The sequence below is a fragment of the Halichoerus grypus genome, chromosome 1, assembly GCF_964656455.1.
Source record: "Halichoerus grypus chromosome 1, mHalGry1.hap1.1, whole genome shotgun sequence".
Classification (NCBI taxonomy): Eukaryota; Metazoa; Chordata; class Mammalia; order Carnivora; family Phocidae; genus Halichoerus; species Halichoerus grypus.
In genome coordinates this window covers 123,015,245-123,032,096 of record NC_135712.1, presented here as the reverse complement: position 1 = coordinate 123,032,096, position 16,852 = coordinate 123,015,245, and the positions used below count along the sequence as shown (strand labels likewise).

The window sequence follows — 16,852 nt, the reverse complement described above, 5'->3', positions numbered from 1 at the left end:
ATGGATGGAACTACAGAATAGAATGCTAAGAGAAATAAGTCAGAAAAAGACAAATACCATATGATGTGGAATTTAAGAAACAAAACGAACAAAGAAAAAAAGAGACAAACCAAAACACAGACTCTAACTATAGAGAACAAACTGATGGTGAGTGCGGAAATAGGTGAAAGAGGTGAAGGAGATTAAGAGTATACTTATCATGATGAGCACTGAGTAATGTATAGAACTATATTGTAAACCTGAAACTAACACTGTATGTTAGCTATAGTAGTGTTTAAAAATAAAACAAAAGAGTATGTGTCTAAGATTAACAAAGTTCAAGCAAATGTCACATTATCTGTTCTCTTACTCAAAGAAACTAAAATAAAATGGGGGGAATAATACATATGCAGTGAAAATAAGTAACAGAAAACCAAGATAACCAAAGAGTCACAAGTTCTATGACAATAAATGATGGTGTAGTGAATTAAAAATGAAATTTTGACATAGTTATAATCCCCAGATGAAACAGAGATGTGCAATCCTCATTATTTTCTTGAGGAAAATGAGGAAACCAAAACAAGAAATATCTTTATCATTCCCTTTAAACTTTGAAGAACAGCTTGGGACTATTAGTGAATAGTGTTTAGGCTACTGAAAAGTTTGAGATGAACAGAGGATGGAAGTTGATGAGTCAGCAAAAAATGAAGTAAAACAACAAAGTTAAATATTTAGCTTCTTTCCACAAACTATAATAAACACTTATAATCAAGGACATTTGTTATTAAGAGTGGCTGTTACATTAAGTAGGGATCAAAACCATGAATTAAAACAACTTAAAAGAATAATAGCAATGATAAAGCACTGCTTCTGTGATTAACTTTTAATATATCACAATTGTTATATCTGTTGAAATTCTTACTGCTTTAGTATAATAAAGTGTCATTTAGTATAATAAAGTGTCCATATTACCAAATGGGATTAGATGAGACCACCTCTAAACACCACCTATACCTAACTATGGGTTGGTATCTTGGTCTAATGAATGAGTATATGCAGTATACAAAATAACTTTAATTCTTACAAAAGATTGTTATTGCTAAGTAACATAATTGTATGTGTCAATTAAAATTAACTGTAATAAATGTAACCATTAATAACTGTAATAATTATAATTGTTAAGTAACAATTAATTAACAACTTAATTCTTATATAGAATTAAATCAACTATTTTAAATCTCTTCCAGACTAGAGAAATTTGGTGAAATCCTGCTCTTTCCATTCCAACTTATACATGAATGCAAAAAGGTCTAAAATCTGCTAAAGGTCTCAAGCGTATTTAATTATGGTTCCACTACAGAAAATAAGCCATACCTAAGGCTTACTATTATCAATATCTAGAACAGTGCCTGGAATACAGCCATAATTAGGAATTTACATCAAACCGAATTAATCAAGTTCTGAAACTGCTACTATAGTAATTAATGGTATTTTTCCTAAAAGAGTAATAATGTTTACTTTAGTATTAAATGTTTGAAATACAATATAGCAAAGATTCTCTACTTTTTTTCTGCTCAAACCTGAAGATATTATACACCTACTGGTAACATTCAATCACTAACATCTATTAGTAATATTTAATCACTATGGCAGTAATTATCAAAGGAAGCAGCTGCATTTAAGAATTATCAACTACTTTCTATGTAAGGTTTTTGATAATCCTGTGTGATTTCAGAGAAGCTTAGCTTTCTAAAATGACAAGGAAGGAATATCAATAAACTCCTACCTGTTCTGGCATTGCTCCATGTTCAATTCCAGTCTTCAATAATCTGTAGCAATTACCAAATAGATCCCATTTTGTGAGATCATGAGCACTAAAATAAACAAAAATGCATTAACTTTATTCTAGAGTAGAAAAAAATTTAAATTTGAGCTCAGTTTCAGTGGGTAGAAGTATAAAATAACTTCAATTTCTTACAGAATCGAAAAAGATTGGTAAATGTTCAAGTACTCAAACTTAGAAAGAAAGAAAAACAAGGAGAGAGGATGGAAGGAAGGAAGGAGGGAAGGAAATAAAAAGTAAGAAAGAAAAAGGGGAAAAGGGAAAGAGAATGGGAAAGTGAGACGGGGCGCGGAGACAGAGAATACATAAGCTGATATCAGAAATTAATTAAAAGAAACCAATTAACAATAAAAATTCATCCCTTTAAATGAAGATTACTACTACACAGTCAACCTAAGCCTGTATTCCATTTCATTCTTCCTAGTATTTTTTTTTCCTAGTATTTTTTAAGATACATTTAAAAAAAATTCATTCACAATTTCAAAATATAAATACATGTGTATTTTTGAAAGAGATCTGCATTCACAAGAAAGACAAAACCAGGGGAAAAGAAATATGTCGAAGCTCAAAAACTTTAGTGTAGCTACAGGCTTCTTAATTGAAATAAGGCAGACATTTTATTTTACTCATGAATTCTACTACTAAAATAGTAGATCAATGCCCATTAACTTTTATTTTGAAACATCAAAATATTTTTTAAAATAAGGAGTTTTGACACTAGCTGTCAACTTTTATTTCCAAATGTCAAAATATTTTCAAAACTAAGAGTTTATTTCTCCACAGAATTCCAAACAGTGTCCTACTGTGTATAAAGAAATGTCTTAGATTTTAGACACTGTTTTTGAATTCTGAAGTATTCATTAATGTAAGGGCTACACTTCAACATTCTTTTAACAACAAAGATCTCTATTTTCCTTTCTTTATGGAGAAGATAAACATACCCATTAACAAGGGACATATAAATTACAATTTAAAAGTAACACTTATTTCATTAATCTGAGCCTTTTTTCCTTATTCAAGTCCAGCTATTTTGTCTACACAGTAAGAGCACAATAATAAATAGACAAACAAGAACAATTCAGGAAAAAAAGCTCATAGAAATAACTTTCATGGCATCCCCCAAAATCTTTTTTATTTAGTAAGATTTCTAAAAACTATCAAATAAAAATTATACCTCTAAACTCCAGCTTACAGAGTAAGCCCAGCAATGATACTGATTAACAAACTTGTACAGTGTACAGTATATTTGTTACACTGAATGATAAATCTAACTCCTTAAGAAATCAGATGATAATAAAAACCCGTAATTTATCTGAAGAAAATCTGATTAATAAAGAAAAAAATCACATCTTGATATTTGTTTAAAATTTCCCATTGTTACAAGGATGTTAAATAGTACAAAAACAGCCTATTTTATGTTGGCTAATATAATGTTATTAACCAAATCTAAATAAAATGACATACTTATGAAAAGAGGTTAACCGCTTTAATGTGGAAAGAACATTGTAAATATCATCATCATCAGCTTCTTCTCCCTATAAATAAAAGACATTATTTCATTACCATAACTTTACTTATCCTGATATTCATGAAAGTCTATTAATACTTACTGCCTAAAAGCATTCGTTTTTATTATATAAAGAGTACATATTCACTGCTGGTAAATAAGAAAGTACAAATAAGCAAAAAACCAAAAAATAAAAAACACCCATAACTGTTACACTCAGAGAGAACCATTTTTGCATTTTAAACAATGTTGTAAACATTAACATTGTATACTTTTCTGATTAATACTTTCGGATAAGTTCATTGAAACTGAGTGAAAAAGTATGTACTTTAAAGATTTTAATGGTTATTTCAAAGATTTTATTGTCAGTTACTTTTGTAGCTCAAAATCACAATGAAAAATCAAAAATGGTTGAAAAAAATTAAAAGTTAAAATTAAAAGTTAGAAGTAGGAAAAAATTGGTTACATGGACTAAAAAGAAAATCCTATCAGCCTGGCCATCAGAGCATAGAAAACCGTGGGGGTTCCAAATTGGTAACACTGATTGGAGGGAGAAGGCAAGAGGTGGGAATCATAAAAATAACTATAAAAATAACCAGTTGGAGATGTTTGCTGTTATCCTGGGCATACCACCGGCAAGTGGCTGTCCCTTACAAGCACACTTAATTTTTGTGTTCTATTCATTAGCACATCATAAATAGTTCAGTAATATTAAAATATTTTGTAAATTAGGCTCCAGGAAAAGAAAGTGAAAAAATGAATTAAGAAAAGCCAGACCTTAAAAGGTGTTTCTTAAACAAAAAAAATATTAGCTTTTGTGAAACAAGTTGTTTTGTTTTTTTTTTAAGTGGGGGATGGGTAAGAGTGAGGGAGAGAATCTTAAGCAGGCTCCATGCCCAGTGTGGAGCCAGATGTGGGGCTGGATCTCAAAATTCTGAGATCATGACCTCAGCTGAAATCAAGAGTCAGATGCTTAACTGACTGAGTCACCCAGGCACTCCAAAATAGGTTTTTAAAATAAAGTATAACCAAAGTTAATTACAGGACGAACACTTGCAATAATGCTGCTAAGATTTGAAAAAGAGAATTCCACTAGATTTTATTTTAAAATGGAAACGATTTGTACATTCAACTATGAATATTAGCCAAAATTATCACATACAAGTGTTTACTTTAAAACAGACCTCTTGCAGTAGATCTTCCACAGAATGATTGAATCGATCTACAAACTCATCAATCAGCTGACTTCGAGCTATGTCAACTCTGTTTTGGATGGTATACTCTTCACTGCATAAGATGCTATAGGTTTTACTGCAGGCTTCTAGAACATCTGATTCTACATGTTTCTCCACAACAAACTTAATCTGTTTTAATAAAGCATCCAGATGCTGAGGAGGAAAAAAAGAAAAACTATTAGATTAATAAAAATAAGCATCTGTCAAATAGTAAGCCTATAGATTACATGAAAATGAAATAATCCAGTTATTTAAACTGACTATAACAGAATTTTGATTTCATAGTGTCTTACCTTTTCCATTCTACCTGTGCTATAAATTTCTAGATCAAAATACTGTGGGATTTGTAGCAAGTTTGCTACCTTCTCTGCATCTGCAGAATACTAGAAGAAGGAGAAGCAAAGAAAAAAGAAGTAACTACTTTAATAGTTCAATGTAATAAGCAAACTCAGTGGCATATTATCACAGAAATGTAAATGAAATTATACCTTTGATAGCAACATAGGAAGTGTGATAATAAAATGCTCAGTCAATTTGTTTCTATCATCAATTTGAGTTTTTCTTTCTTTGGCAGTTAGCACCTAGAAATAAATTGAAATGGGCAAATAATATAATGTCACATAATAATTTATAAATCTAGAGTGTTACACAGAACGATGAAGTATTGGAGATAATGTACTCGAGAATTTTCAGAGGAGGTTAACAAACTAATTACTAAAACAAATATCTCTAGTTTTATGCTTACTTCTAGTTAACATGCAATATTACTTTATTAAATAGCTACTTACGAATCACTAAAGTTTAGATAAATTACTACTTGTTTAGTAAACAAAAGCATTTCTATAAAACCAGTTATGAATATAAAAATATTGCAAGTGAAATAATTTTTCCAGTTTTAACCTCAATATGTTAACAGTAATCTCCCCTATGTTAAACACACTTTTCTAAAAATACTTTAGAGAGTAATGTTTTTTTTACTGTCGGCAGCTAAATAAATTTTCACTGATTTTTTAAAAAGATTTTATTTATTTATTTGACAGAGAGAGAGAGCACACAAGAAGGGGGAGCAGTAGAGGGAGAGGGAGAAGCAGGCTCCCCGCTGAGCAGGCAGCCCAACGCGGGGCTCGATCCCAGGACCCTGGGATCACGACCTGAGCCAGAGGCAGACGTTTAACCATCTGAGCCACTCAGGCACCCCAAATTTTCACTTATTTTTTAAAGCATATACTAACAATGTCTCTGGACTCATTTATATTTAGTTGTCCTTCTAAGTTCATAAGTCTGTTAGGCAATAATCCAGACATAGAGGTGTAGCCTGTCATCACTGAACCAATTGAAGCTGATAATGCCCATCACCTTGTCCCGTATTCAACTAGTTAAACCATAAGTGGTTCCAAAAATAAAATATTAAAATGCAAGTTAAGATAATCATTTCCCCAAGGTATTTTGTATTTTGTTATTATCTTGAAGGAACTTAGCACCATAATGTTGAATGGTTGAATGTTTCATTCCAATATAAATTGCCACTTTATAAATGTAAACCGTATTTTTTTAAATCAATACAGCTTTTATTGCATCTTTAAAATATCACAAATAACTCTGAAAAATCATCTGGCATCTTGCTGTTTCTGTAGCTGGACAACTTAGATCTTATTCATCAGCTCGCTGAACTGTTTCTTTTTCAGAAACATACCACCCCAAATTTTCTGATAGTCGTTTTTAACTGTCGTGGTTTGCTGAATCAAAAAGTAGCCGAATTCAATACAAGTTCATTTTCATTTCCTTCAAGAATTAGCTCATCTTTCTGGGCTTGAGATACTGAACATGCAACACCTGGCCTCACCCGATCCCTGTGGATGTATTTTTCACCTAGGAAATCTTGGATTTCAATAAGAGAACCACTGTCCTGAATAACAACGCTGATGAGGAAGGGAACATACACAGACCTCATCTTGTAACGGAAGCCCAGTCTAATGCCCTTGATCATGTTCTGTATGTGACTACAGATAGTGCAAACAATAGTCATTTCTTTCCTATTTCTCTCAAGTTGGCGCCTCTTCTTTTTCTTTCCAAGGAGACTGAGGTCTTTTTGTTTTGTTTTTTTTAAGATTTTATTTATTTATTTGACAGACAGAGACACAGTGAGAGCAGGATCACAAGCAGGGGGAGAGGGAGAGGGAGAAACAGGCTTCCCGCGGAGCAGGGAGCCCGATGCGGGGCTCGATCCCAGGACCCTGGGATCATGACCTGAGCCAAAGGCAGACGCTTAACGACTGAGCCACCCAGGAGCCCCAGGAGACTGAGTTCTACACTGCTGTAACTGAAGTCTCTTCCCAGGGTTCCTCTGGGGCCCTTCACAATAACAGTGCATCCTTTCAGAGTGATGTCGACATTTTCTGGAATGTCAATAGTCTGAGTGCTGAGAATGGTCTTCATTCTCACAGTAGATGTTTGACAGTATGTGAAAGAAGTAGTAAGGTCTCCCATCTAATTCCTCTTCCAGAACTTTATTGCTTTTCAACTTCTTAAAATACAAAATAATCATTCGGAATGATTTACTGTATTGTGTTTAGTTCTTCACAAAGTAATATAAGGGACTACATATTATGTGGAATGTAAGTCCAGGAATGTATTCAGGGTATTGAGAAGTCTTGAAATTCATTTGGCAATGTATGAGAGGTCTAAAGATACTGATTTTAGATAAATAGCTGTCTTTGATTAAGTGATCATTATGTTAGGCAGTCTATATGCATGGACTCAATCCCCAAAACCTCTGATGGGATGGCAAAAATGGCATAATACCTATGAAGGAGGAATTTGCCAGTATCTAACAAAATTGTATACACATTTTCCCTCTGACATAATAATCCTACTTTTAAGCAATCTACCCTACTAACACATGTGGTACAAGTATGAAATGATACAAAATTATTCACTGCGTAGTGAATTATTTCTAATAGTACATTATTTCTAATAGTAAAAGACTGGCAACAACCCAAAAGACCCTCAATCGTGTATCCAGATAATGGATACTATGTAGCCATAAGAAAATGAAGATCTTCAAATAAAGGTATAGTAGAGTGATATCTAGGATACACTGTTAAATAAAAATGTAAGGTACAGAACACTACAAAATATGCTATCTTTTGAGGGAGAGGGAGGAGGATGGAATGAAACACTGGAAGGATATTCTGACTATATAGTAGGAATGGGGTGTAAAAGGAGATATAAATATATGAAAGACTTCTCTGAATGTATATTTGTACATGGTTTTGACCTTTTAACTATGTAAGTGTTTTATCTATTTCCAAAAAATAAAAATGAGAAAAAAAGGGACGCCTGGGAGGCTCAGTTGGTTAAGCGGCTGCCTTCCGTTCAGGTCATGATCCCAGGGTCCTAGCATCGAGTCCCACATCAGGCTCCTTGCTCAGCGGGGAGCCTGCTTCTCCCTCTGTCTGCGCTCTCTTGCTCTCTGACAAATAAATAAAATCTAAAGAAAAAAAAAAAGGAAAAAAATACAAAACCAAAGAGGCAAAAACCTTGTTATGCTAAATTTAAGTCATCAATATCAATATGAATATGTAATTTAAATATATATGGATATATACAGAGAAATATATACATATATTTCTTAGCTCTGTATACTCAAAGTGTCTATCAGAAAAAATACCAAATGACAATACTCTTCGTGACAAGATTTTAACTTTAAATACTACTCTATTAAAAGGCACCATGGCTTGTTAGAGATTCCTGTGCTAGAGTAATGTAAGAATCAGCCTTCAAAGTGCCTTCCAGTAACCTCTGCCTCTTGGTATCATGCTCTTATAGTCTCTTCCCACAATGACTAAGGTTGACATGTGTTAACCAATAGGAGACTGTGGAAATGATGTTATGTGACTTTTGAGAACTAGCTCATGAAAGACACAGAAGTCCACCTTACTCTCCTTTGGATCATTCATTCTGCTTTATTCTCTCTTGGATACTTCACTCTGGGGGTGGGGAGGAAGGGGCAGCAACCATGTCATGAAAACATTCAAACAGTCCTACTGAGAGGTCCATAAGGTGAGGATCGAAAGCCTCCCCTAATAATCAACACTAACTTGCCAGTCATGTAAGTAAGCCATTAGGAAGTAGTGAATTAGCAACCAAACCTTCAGAGGCTAAAGCCCTGGTTAACATCTTAAATGCAACCCTATGAGAACCTTAAGTCAAAAAAAGCCAGCTAAGACACTCCCAAGTTTCTGACCCACAAAAACTGTGAGATAATGAACGCTTACTGTATTAAGCTTCTAAGTTTTAAAGTAATTTTTTACATAGCAATAGTTAATATAAACAGTAAAGGTAGAAAGTGAACTTGATGAGAAAGCAAGAAAGTGCACAAAAAATGACTGAGATATATCAAAAGGATAAGAAATGCTTAGCCTGAATAGGCTCTCATCTCAAAGTTCGGACAACACATATTTTTATAACTTTTATTTTGGAAAATCTAAAAATTATTCATTTGTCATTACTGCTTCATTAATTCCTACAGTTTTTTTTTTCCTGTAACATTTTAAGGTAAATTCTTGGTATATCATTTCACTTCACCCATAAATATTTAAGTGTGTATTTTTAACAGTGAAGACTTAAGAACAATAAAACTTGGCATCTCCAACAAAATGAAACAATAACTTCTTAGTATCTTTTCATACCCAGTCCATAGTTTTCCCAATTTCTATGTTTTGGATTTCTGTATATATACAATATGTATTTTAGAGAGAAAGAAAGAGAGCGCACAAGTGGGAAGAGGGGCAGAAGGAGAGGGGGAGAGAGAATCCTGAAGCAGATTCCCTGCTGAGCATGAAGCTTGATACCAGGATCCTGAGATCATGACCTGAGCCAAAATCAAGAGCTGGACGCTTAACCGACTTGAGCCATCCAGGCACCCCTCTGTATATTCATATTTAATTAAGTTCTGATATGATTGAATTTATGTCAGCCACTCTGCTATCTATAAATCTCATGTCTTTTTGTTTCTTTGTTCCTTCTTTACTACCTTCTTTGGGGATTCTAATAAACTCTTTAATTTACAATAATCAACTTTAGGCTGATACTTAATTACAGCAAAATACAGCAATTTTGCTCCAATCTAATTCCATTTCCTTTACCCTTCTTTGTTATTGCTGTCATATATATCTATGTATCTTATAATCTTAGTACTTAGCGCTATAATTACTGCTTTAAATAATCTCATGTCCCTTGAAAGAAATTAAAAGAAAAAAAATATATAATATACATGGCCTTTTATATCCACCCACATATTTACCATTTCTGATACTGTTCATTCCTTTCTATGGATTAGAATTACCATTTGGTATTATTCTTTACAGCTCGAAGAACTTCTTTTAGTAGTTCTTCTAAGGTCTTCCAGCAACATGCCTGTCAATCTTTGTTTTTCTGGGAATGTTTTTAATGTACCTTCATATTTGAAAGATAGTTTTACTGGATTTAGAATTCTTGGTTGGCAACTTTGTTTTCTTTCAGCATATATGTCATTCTGTCAGTCTTCTGGCCTCCACTGTCTCTGATAAAAAATTAATTGCTAATCTTATTATAATTGCCCTCTGTATGACTTGTTTTTCTCTTGTTGCTTTCAAGATTTTTTGTTTTTGGCTTTGGACAGTGACTATCGTATCTGGAGATGAATCTTTTATGTTTACACTACTTGAGTTTTGTTAAGCTTATTCTTTGGATTAATGTTTTTCATCAAATTTGGCAAGTTTTTGGCAAGTATTTCTTCGAATGTTTTTCTTTCCTGTCTCTTTCTCTTACTCCTTTCTTTCTGGAACTCTCATTATAAAAATTTGATGCATTTAATGTTGTTTCACACATTTCTTGGGCTCTGTTCATTTTTCTTCAATCTTTCCTCTCTGTTCTTCAGAATGAATAATTTTTATTAATCTACCTTCATGAAGTTCAATGTTTCTTTCTTGTCATCTCAAATTTGCTACTTTTCAACTCTAGAATTTCCATTAAGTTTTCCTTATTTCTGTTATCATATTGTCCTGTAATTCTTTGAACATATTTTCTTCCTTTGATTCTTTCAACATATTTATAAAAAGGGCTCTGAAGTTATTTGCTAAATCCAACAATTAGGCCTACTGAGAAGCCATTTCTATTGTCTGCTTCCCCCCCAAGTATGGTCATGTTTTATTGTTTCTTTGCTTGACTGTAATTTTTCTAGAAGAGTCAACATTTTTAGGTAACACAGTAATTATGGATTTTTAACTTATTTTTCTAATTTTTATATTTAAAAAAGTAATCTTTAACTTAAACTTCAAATCTATAAGGGTTCGCCCCTCTGAGACCTGGGTTAGAAAGCATATTCAAAGTTCAGCCACTTCTTCAAGAAACAAGAAGTATTGGTGAGGATGTGAAAAAAAAGGAACCCTCATATGTTGGTGGGAATGCAAACTGGTGGAGCCACTGTGGAAAACAGGGCAATGTTTCCTCAAAAAGTTAAAAATAGAACTATACTACAATCCAGTAATTATACTACTGGGTAAAATACAAAAAAATACAAAAACAGTAATTCAAAGGGATACATGCACCTCTATGCTTATTGCAGCATTATTAAAATAGTCAAATTATGGAAGCAGCCCAGTGTCCTATCAATAGATGAATGGATAATGAAGATGTGATATATGTGTGTATATATATATATATATATATATATATATATATATATATATAAAGGAATGAATCTTGCCATTTGTAATGATGTGGATGGAGCTAAAGAGTATAATGCTAAGTGAAGTAAGTCAGAGAAAGACAAATAGCATATGATCTTAATCATATGTGGAATTTAAGAAACAGGCAAAGGGAAAGAAAAAAGAGAGACACACACACACAAACCAAGAAACAGACTCTTAACTACAGAGAACAAACTGACGGTTACCAGAGGGGAGGTGGGTGGGGGATGGATAAAGTAGGTGAAGGGATTAAGAGTACACTTATCATGATGAGCACTGAGTAATGTACAGAACTGTTGAATCACTATACTGTACATATGAAACTAATATAACACTGTATATTAACTATACTAGAATTAAAATAAAAACTAAAAACATAAAAAAGAAAAAGAAAAAACAAAGTCCAGCCAGTTCTTAAGTTTGCTTTTTGACTTTTATTTTCCATTGGGTTATCTCAGGTTTCTCAGTCAGCCAGTGATGTATGGAGAGCTCATCTAATCCTTTTTATGGCTTTCTCATTTCCAGGATTTTTTAGTTAGATTCTTGGTCAGTCAACTGTTCTTCCCATCTGGGACCACAACCTCTGAATATCACAGCTGTGGGTTTTTCCTTGTTTGTTTCTACCATGTTTGCCATTTCTGGCTCACAAAGCTCTGGACTTTTGGCATTTGTACCATGAGTCTGCCCCTCTGAGAGCAAAGCTGCTGGTTTTTACAGATGTACCACTCTGGTAAAACTACATCAAGTTTGTGGGTGGATGTGTGTAAATTATAATGCCAGGCAAAAAGGCAGCAGACTCCTGTTGCTTTTACCTGAAGCTTTGGTGGTTTTTCAAAAATAAATGCTTCTCAATTTGTCTTTTATCTTTGGTGAATTCCCAGAGCCCTTTGATAAGGTTTTTGGACAAATTCTGCAGTTTTATACTTTTTCTTTTCTGTTTTTTTTTCGGTGTAGAGAAGAATTACCTACCTCTGCATACCACCAGAGCTGGTCTATCAATGATTATCTCAATTCATCTTTAATACCACTAAAACCTGTATTAGCCCCATATTACAAATAAGGGAATTAACACACAAAGAAAACAATCAACTATCCAAAGATTAAACAGTTGCTAAATGGAGTAAAAATAGGCATTTGCTTTCAGACCTTTCTGCATTTTTAACAGATATGAATGTGAAAATGATTAAAGTACTAGAACCAGAAGCAGGTACAGGTGCTTTGGGAACATGGAAGAATCTATTTTTGAAACCTAAGTGTAATTAGTAGATAGGATATAAAGACAAAGTACCACAGCATATATCATTTACAAAAATACCATGTTTTTATGGATAAATATACCACTAAAATTTTCAAGTATTTAAGACACTTAAACACATTAAAAGTCTTTCTGTAGATTTCTCACTAATATAACTTACTCTCTTGCCAGTACCCCTTCCCACTGGAGGATGTGCCTCAGCAGCTTGACGAATTGTACAAACCATTAGCTCTATAAGAGCACTCTCTTGACGGTCAGACATTGCTAAAGTGAAATAAAATGCATTAGTATGAGTAGTTTTACAATAATCATGTATTAAAGAGAACACAATTATAAAAAGCTGCAAACATACTCTATTACTGGTTATTTTAAAGACTGAAGTTAAGCTCTGTATTTTCTCTCTTTTTTTATGAAGCAGTATGTGCTTACCGTAAGTCAAACAAGAGATAAAGTAAAGAAAAAGAGCATACACTCTGGTTTCTTCTAATACCTTGTCTCTTCTTGGACCATATTTCTGAATTAGGCAATGCCAAAATTTTACTGTATTTCCTTCCAGATCATTTTAAAGCTCATAAAATAGGGTATCTTTTTTAAAATAAAAAAAGTGCTATACATATTTTTAAAAAGTAACAATAGATTCTGATTATCTTTCAAGTCACTATATATACATATAATTTTCTTTTTTTTTATTATTATGTTATGTTAATCACCATACATTACATCATTAGTTTTTGATGTAGTGTTCCATGATTCATTGTTTGTGTATAACACCTAGTGCTCCATGCAGTATGTGCCCTCTTTAATAATAATTTTCTTAAATAATTACAAGTTTCTACATAATGAGTGTTCCACAATTTAGTCAAACCTCTATCGTTTACTCAAATTGTTTCCTAATTTTTGTTACTATAAACAATGCAGTAATAAATATCATTAACACATATATATTTATGTAACTGATACTTTTATTTCTGTAGAATAAATTCCCGAGAGGGTAATGGGTCAAAGGTTAAAATCTTGATACTGATAAATATAAGCCTATTTATTGCAATCCAAACCTCCAACTGCAACGATGATGTTTGGTTCCTCATATCCCTGGCTAGCACTAGATGTCATAAATCCTTTCAATATTTGCCAATTCATTGACTGAAAAATGGTATTTCACTGTCATTTTGCTTCTTCCTTCCTACTAATTAGTGAAATGTATTTTCTTATTGGCTTAGAATTTTTTTCTGAGATTTGTCTGTTTATTCTTTGCCCATTTTTTCTACTGTTACTCACCTTTCTTGAACTCTTCTATATAAGAAGTATTAACTCTGTCTTTTGAATGAGGCAGATATTTTCTCCCAGTTTGTCCTTTTGATGTCAGACTCTTCATGGTATTTTTTTGTCAGACAGAAATTCTTTTTAATAGCAATTGTTAATTTTTACAAAGTCACATCTGTACTGATTTGTTTTATGGCTTCTGGCTTTTTTTTTCTTTCTAGTTTTAATGATATATATTTGACATAACACTGTACAAGTTTAAGTTGTACGGTATAATGATCTGACATATATATTGTGAAATGATTATCACAAAGTTAACTAATATCCATCATCTCTTATAGATACAAAAAGGCTTCTGGGTTTCTTGTATTGTTCTCAAAGATCTCCTTATCCTAGAGATTACAGAAATATATTTTCTAATTCGTTTTTTTCCTCTATCTCTAGGTTTTATATCTTTAATCTGTCTGGAATTTATTTCTGCTGAAAGTATGAAGTATGGGCCTATTTATTTCTACCAAATGAACAGCCAATTAGGCCTCCACCACTGCTAAGTAAACCAGCTCTCCCTGCTGAATTTAAATATCACATTTAAACATTTTTTTTTTTTAAAGATTTTACTTATTTATTTGACAGAGACAGAGATAGTGAGAGCAGGAACACAAGCAGGGGGAATGGGCAAGGGAGAAGCAGGCTTCCCACTGAGCAGGGAGCCCGATGTGGGACTTGATCCCAGGACGCTGGAATCATGACCTGAGCCAAAGGCAGACGCTTAACGACTGAGCCACCCAGGCGCCCCAATTTAAACATTTTAAAAATGTTTTAGGCTCTCATATACAGAATTCTTTATTTAGTTTCACTTATCTCTATGTCTATTCCTATTATAATGCCATACTGTTTTGATGATAGCTGCTTTAAAATATATAATGTACTTTAATATATAACTTAATTAAACTAATTGAACATTTAGTTGAACAAGATTCCTTTACCTAGTCCTTTTTCTAAATATTTTCTAATTTCTATAATGCTAATAGCAAACAATTAAGCATTTTTTACGTGTAAGGTATTGTTATAAGTGATTTATATGTATTAACTTGTTTTATCCTCAAAACAACTCCAAGAGATAGGAGCTAATATCTTCACACTTTAGAGATAGGGAAAATGAGCCACAGAGAGGTTGAGTAACTTTCAAAGTACTCAGCTAGTGGTAAAGTCAAGAAATGAACCCAGGTAGTCTGATCCAGAGTCTGTTCTCTTAAGCACTACGCTATACTACCTTTTAAACAGAAGGAAAAAAAATTCCATATAAAATTTGAAATCATTTTGCTTTAGTTCTTCCTCTCATCTCACCTCCCAGAACTCTCTCAAACCCACTGGATTTGAACTGGTATTTTATTTTATTTTGCTTAATTAATTGATTTTTGGGGGGAGAGAGAGAGAGCGTGCACACACGAGGGGGGCTGAAAGGGCAGAGGGAGAGAGAGACTCTTAAGCAGGCTCCAGGCCCAGCACGGAGCCTGACGTGGGGCTGATCTCACAACCCTGAGATCATGACCTGAGTCGAAATCAAGAATCAGATGCTTAACTGACTGAGCCACCCAGACGCCCCTCAAACTGGTATTTTTAAAAAGTTATTCTTTACATGGGAAGAACCGACATTTTAGTAACATTTTCAGCCAGGAACATAAGATAGCCCTTTATTTTTGAGATCTTATCCAATGTCATTTAAGAAAACGTATGGTTTTCTTCACACAGTTTTGTGCTTTCCTTGTTGAATTCATTCCTATATATTTTTAAAGATAGATTTTTAGCGCTAATTTGACTAGCTTAATTCTCTCTCTCCCCCTTTTTCTGTATACTTATTTATGTTAAAGGCCAATAGATGTGGGGATTATAGAGACAGACTTAGGTATAAATTAAAGAGATTAAGCTTCAGAAGTTTATACTATTTTTTAAAAAATTGGGCAACAGCAATAAAAGGCAAGGACATAATAAAATCTTGTCCTTTTTATTCTCAAATCATCCTGCATAAGAATATGTATGTTCAGCTTAATTCAATCATTTCTTTGGTTTTAACATTTAATTGTCTTAAGAAAAACACATGAACGTCAGCCTGTCTTAGGAAAGCCACATGAAATAGTTTCAGCTTTTCCATTTATACTCCTCGATCTAAAGCCTAATAGTAGGAAAAAGCATCCCACTCAATAAAACAACTAAGTTTCTATTTTTATGATTCTAGAATTTCATAATTTTTCACATTTGGCTGCAGATAAAGGAATGACAAGTTTGTCTATGAACTAAATGCATTTTCTTTTATTTATGAAGAAAATCTTGCTCTATGGAAAGTGAGGAGAGAGAACAACTTATCAAATATGGAAACTTTCCCCTACTCTAAAATCCTTCTTATTGTTGAAGAATAACCAAACCTTATAGTGTCCAATGCCATTAATTTTGTTATTTTATAATTTTGAAATATCTATTTAGACATGGTAAATACTAAATTTCAACTGTTTTGAAATCCCCTTTAAGATATGACAGCAAAACCAAGTAATAAAATTGAAAGCAAAACAAGCCGTAAGCCACAAACAAGAGCCGAATAGCCACAGTGACAGAAAGAAATGGGCAGCTGTTTGCACTATGAATTATCAGATAACTACACAACTTTCTAAACCTTCAGAAACCTCTTTGCACATCACCTCCATTTCCTCATTATTGATTTTATTCACATCACCTTGAACTGTGGCTTTTCTCTTTGCCTACCAATGAAAAGAAATGCTTAAAAGTCACCAACAACTTAAATCATCACTAAAGCTAATAATCTTTGCATAGTCCTTCTTCTCCTCTGCAGTATATGATATTATTAGCCATAGATCTCTTGAACATCCTCTTTACTGAGCTTCTATAGGCTATAATTATCTCTTACCATCTTTTTTATACAGCTTGCTAGAGACTCTCTCTTGCTCTTCCTGCTTTTGTCTCCTATCCATAATCTTTTAAAACGTGGCTATGGGCCCTTTCTTTATAATCCATCTTCCTCGTCCA

The 16,852-nt window shown here is 33.1% G+C and overlaps 1 protein-coding gene and 1 pseudogene across 3 annotated transcripts in view; both read right to left on the bottom strand.

Annotated features, from left to right (window-relative positions):
- STAG1 (STAG1 cohesin complex component) overlaps positions 1-16,852 on the bottom strand; it is a 426,191-nt gene that overhangs the window by 74,357 nt on the left and 334,982 nt on the right. For all 3 annotated transcript variants that reach the window (XM_078071550.1, XM_078071557.1, XM_078071562.1), the window contains 6 exons: positions 12,711-12,814; positions 5,053-5,145; positions 4,858-4,947; positions 4,514-4,717; positions 3,287-3,357; positions 1,766-1,853 (listed from right to left, as the gene is read on the bottom strand). In XM_078071550.1, the coding sequence (XP_077927676.1) occupies positions 1,766-1,853; positions 3,287-3,357; positions 4,514-4,717; positions 4,858-4,947; positions 5,053-5,145; positions 12,711-12,814 (650 nt within the window). The remainder of the gene's footprint in view (positions 1-1,765; positions 1,854-3,286; positions 3,358-4,513; positions 4,718-4,857; positions 4,948-5,052; positions 5,146-12,710; positions 12,815-16,852) is intronic.
- LOC118553490 (large ribosomal subunit protein uL6 pseudogene) lies at positions 6,208-7,304 on the bottom strand (annotated as a pseudogene).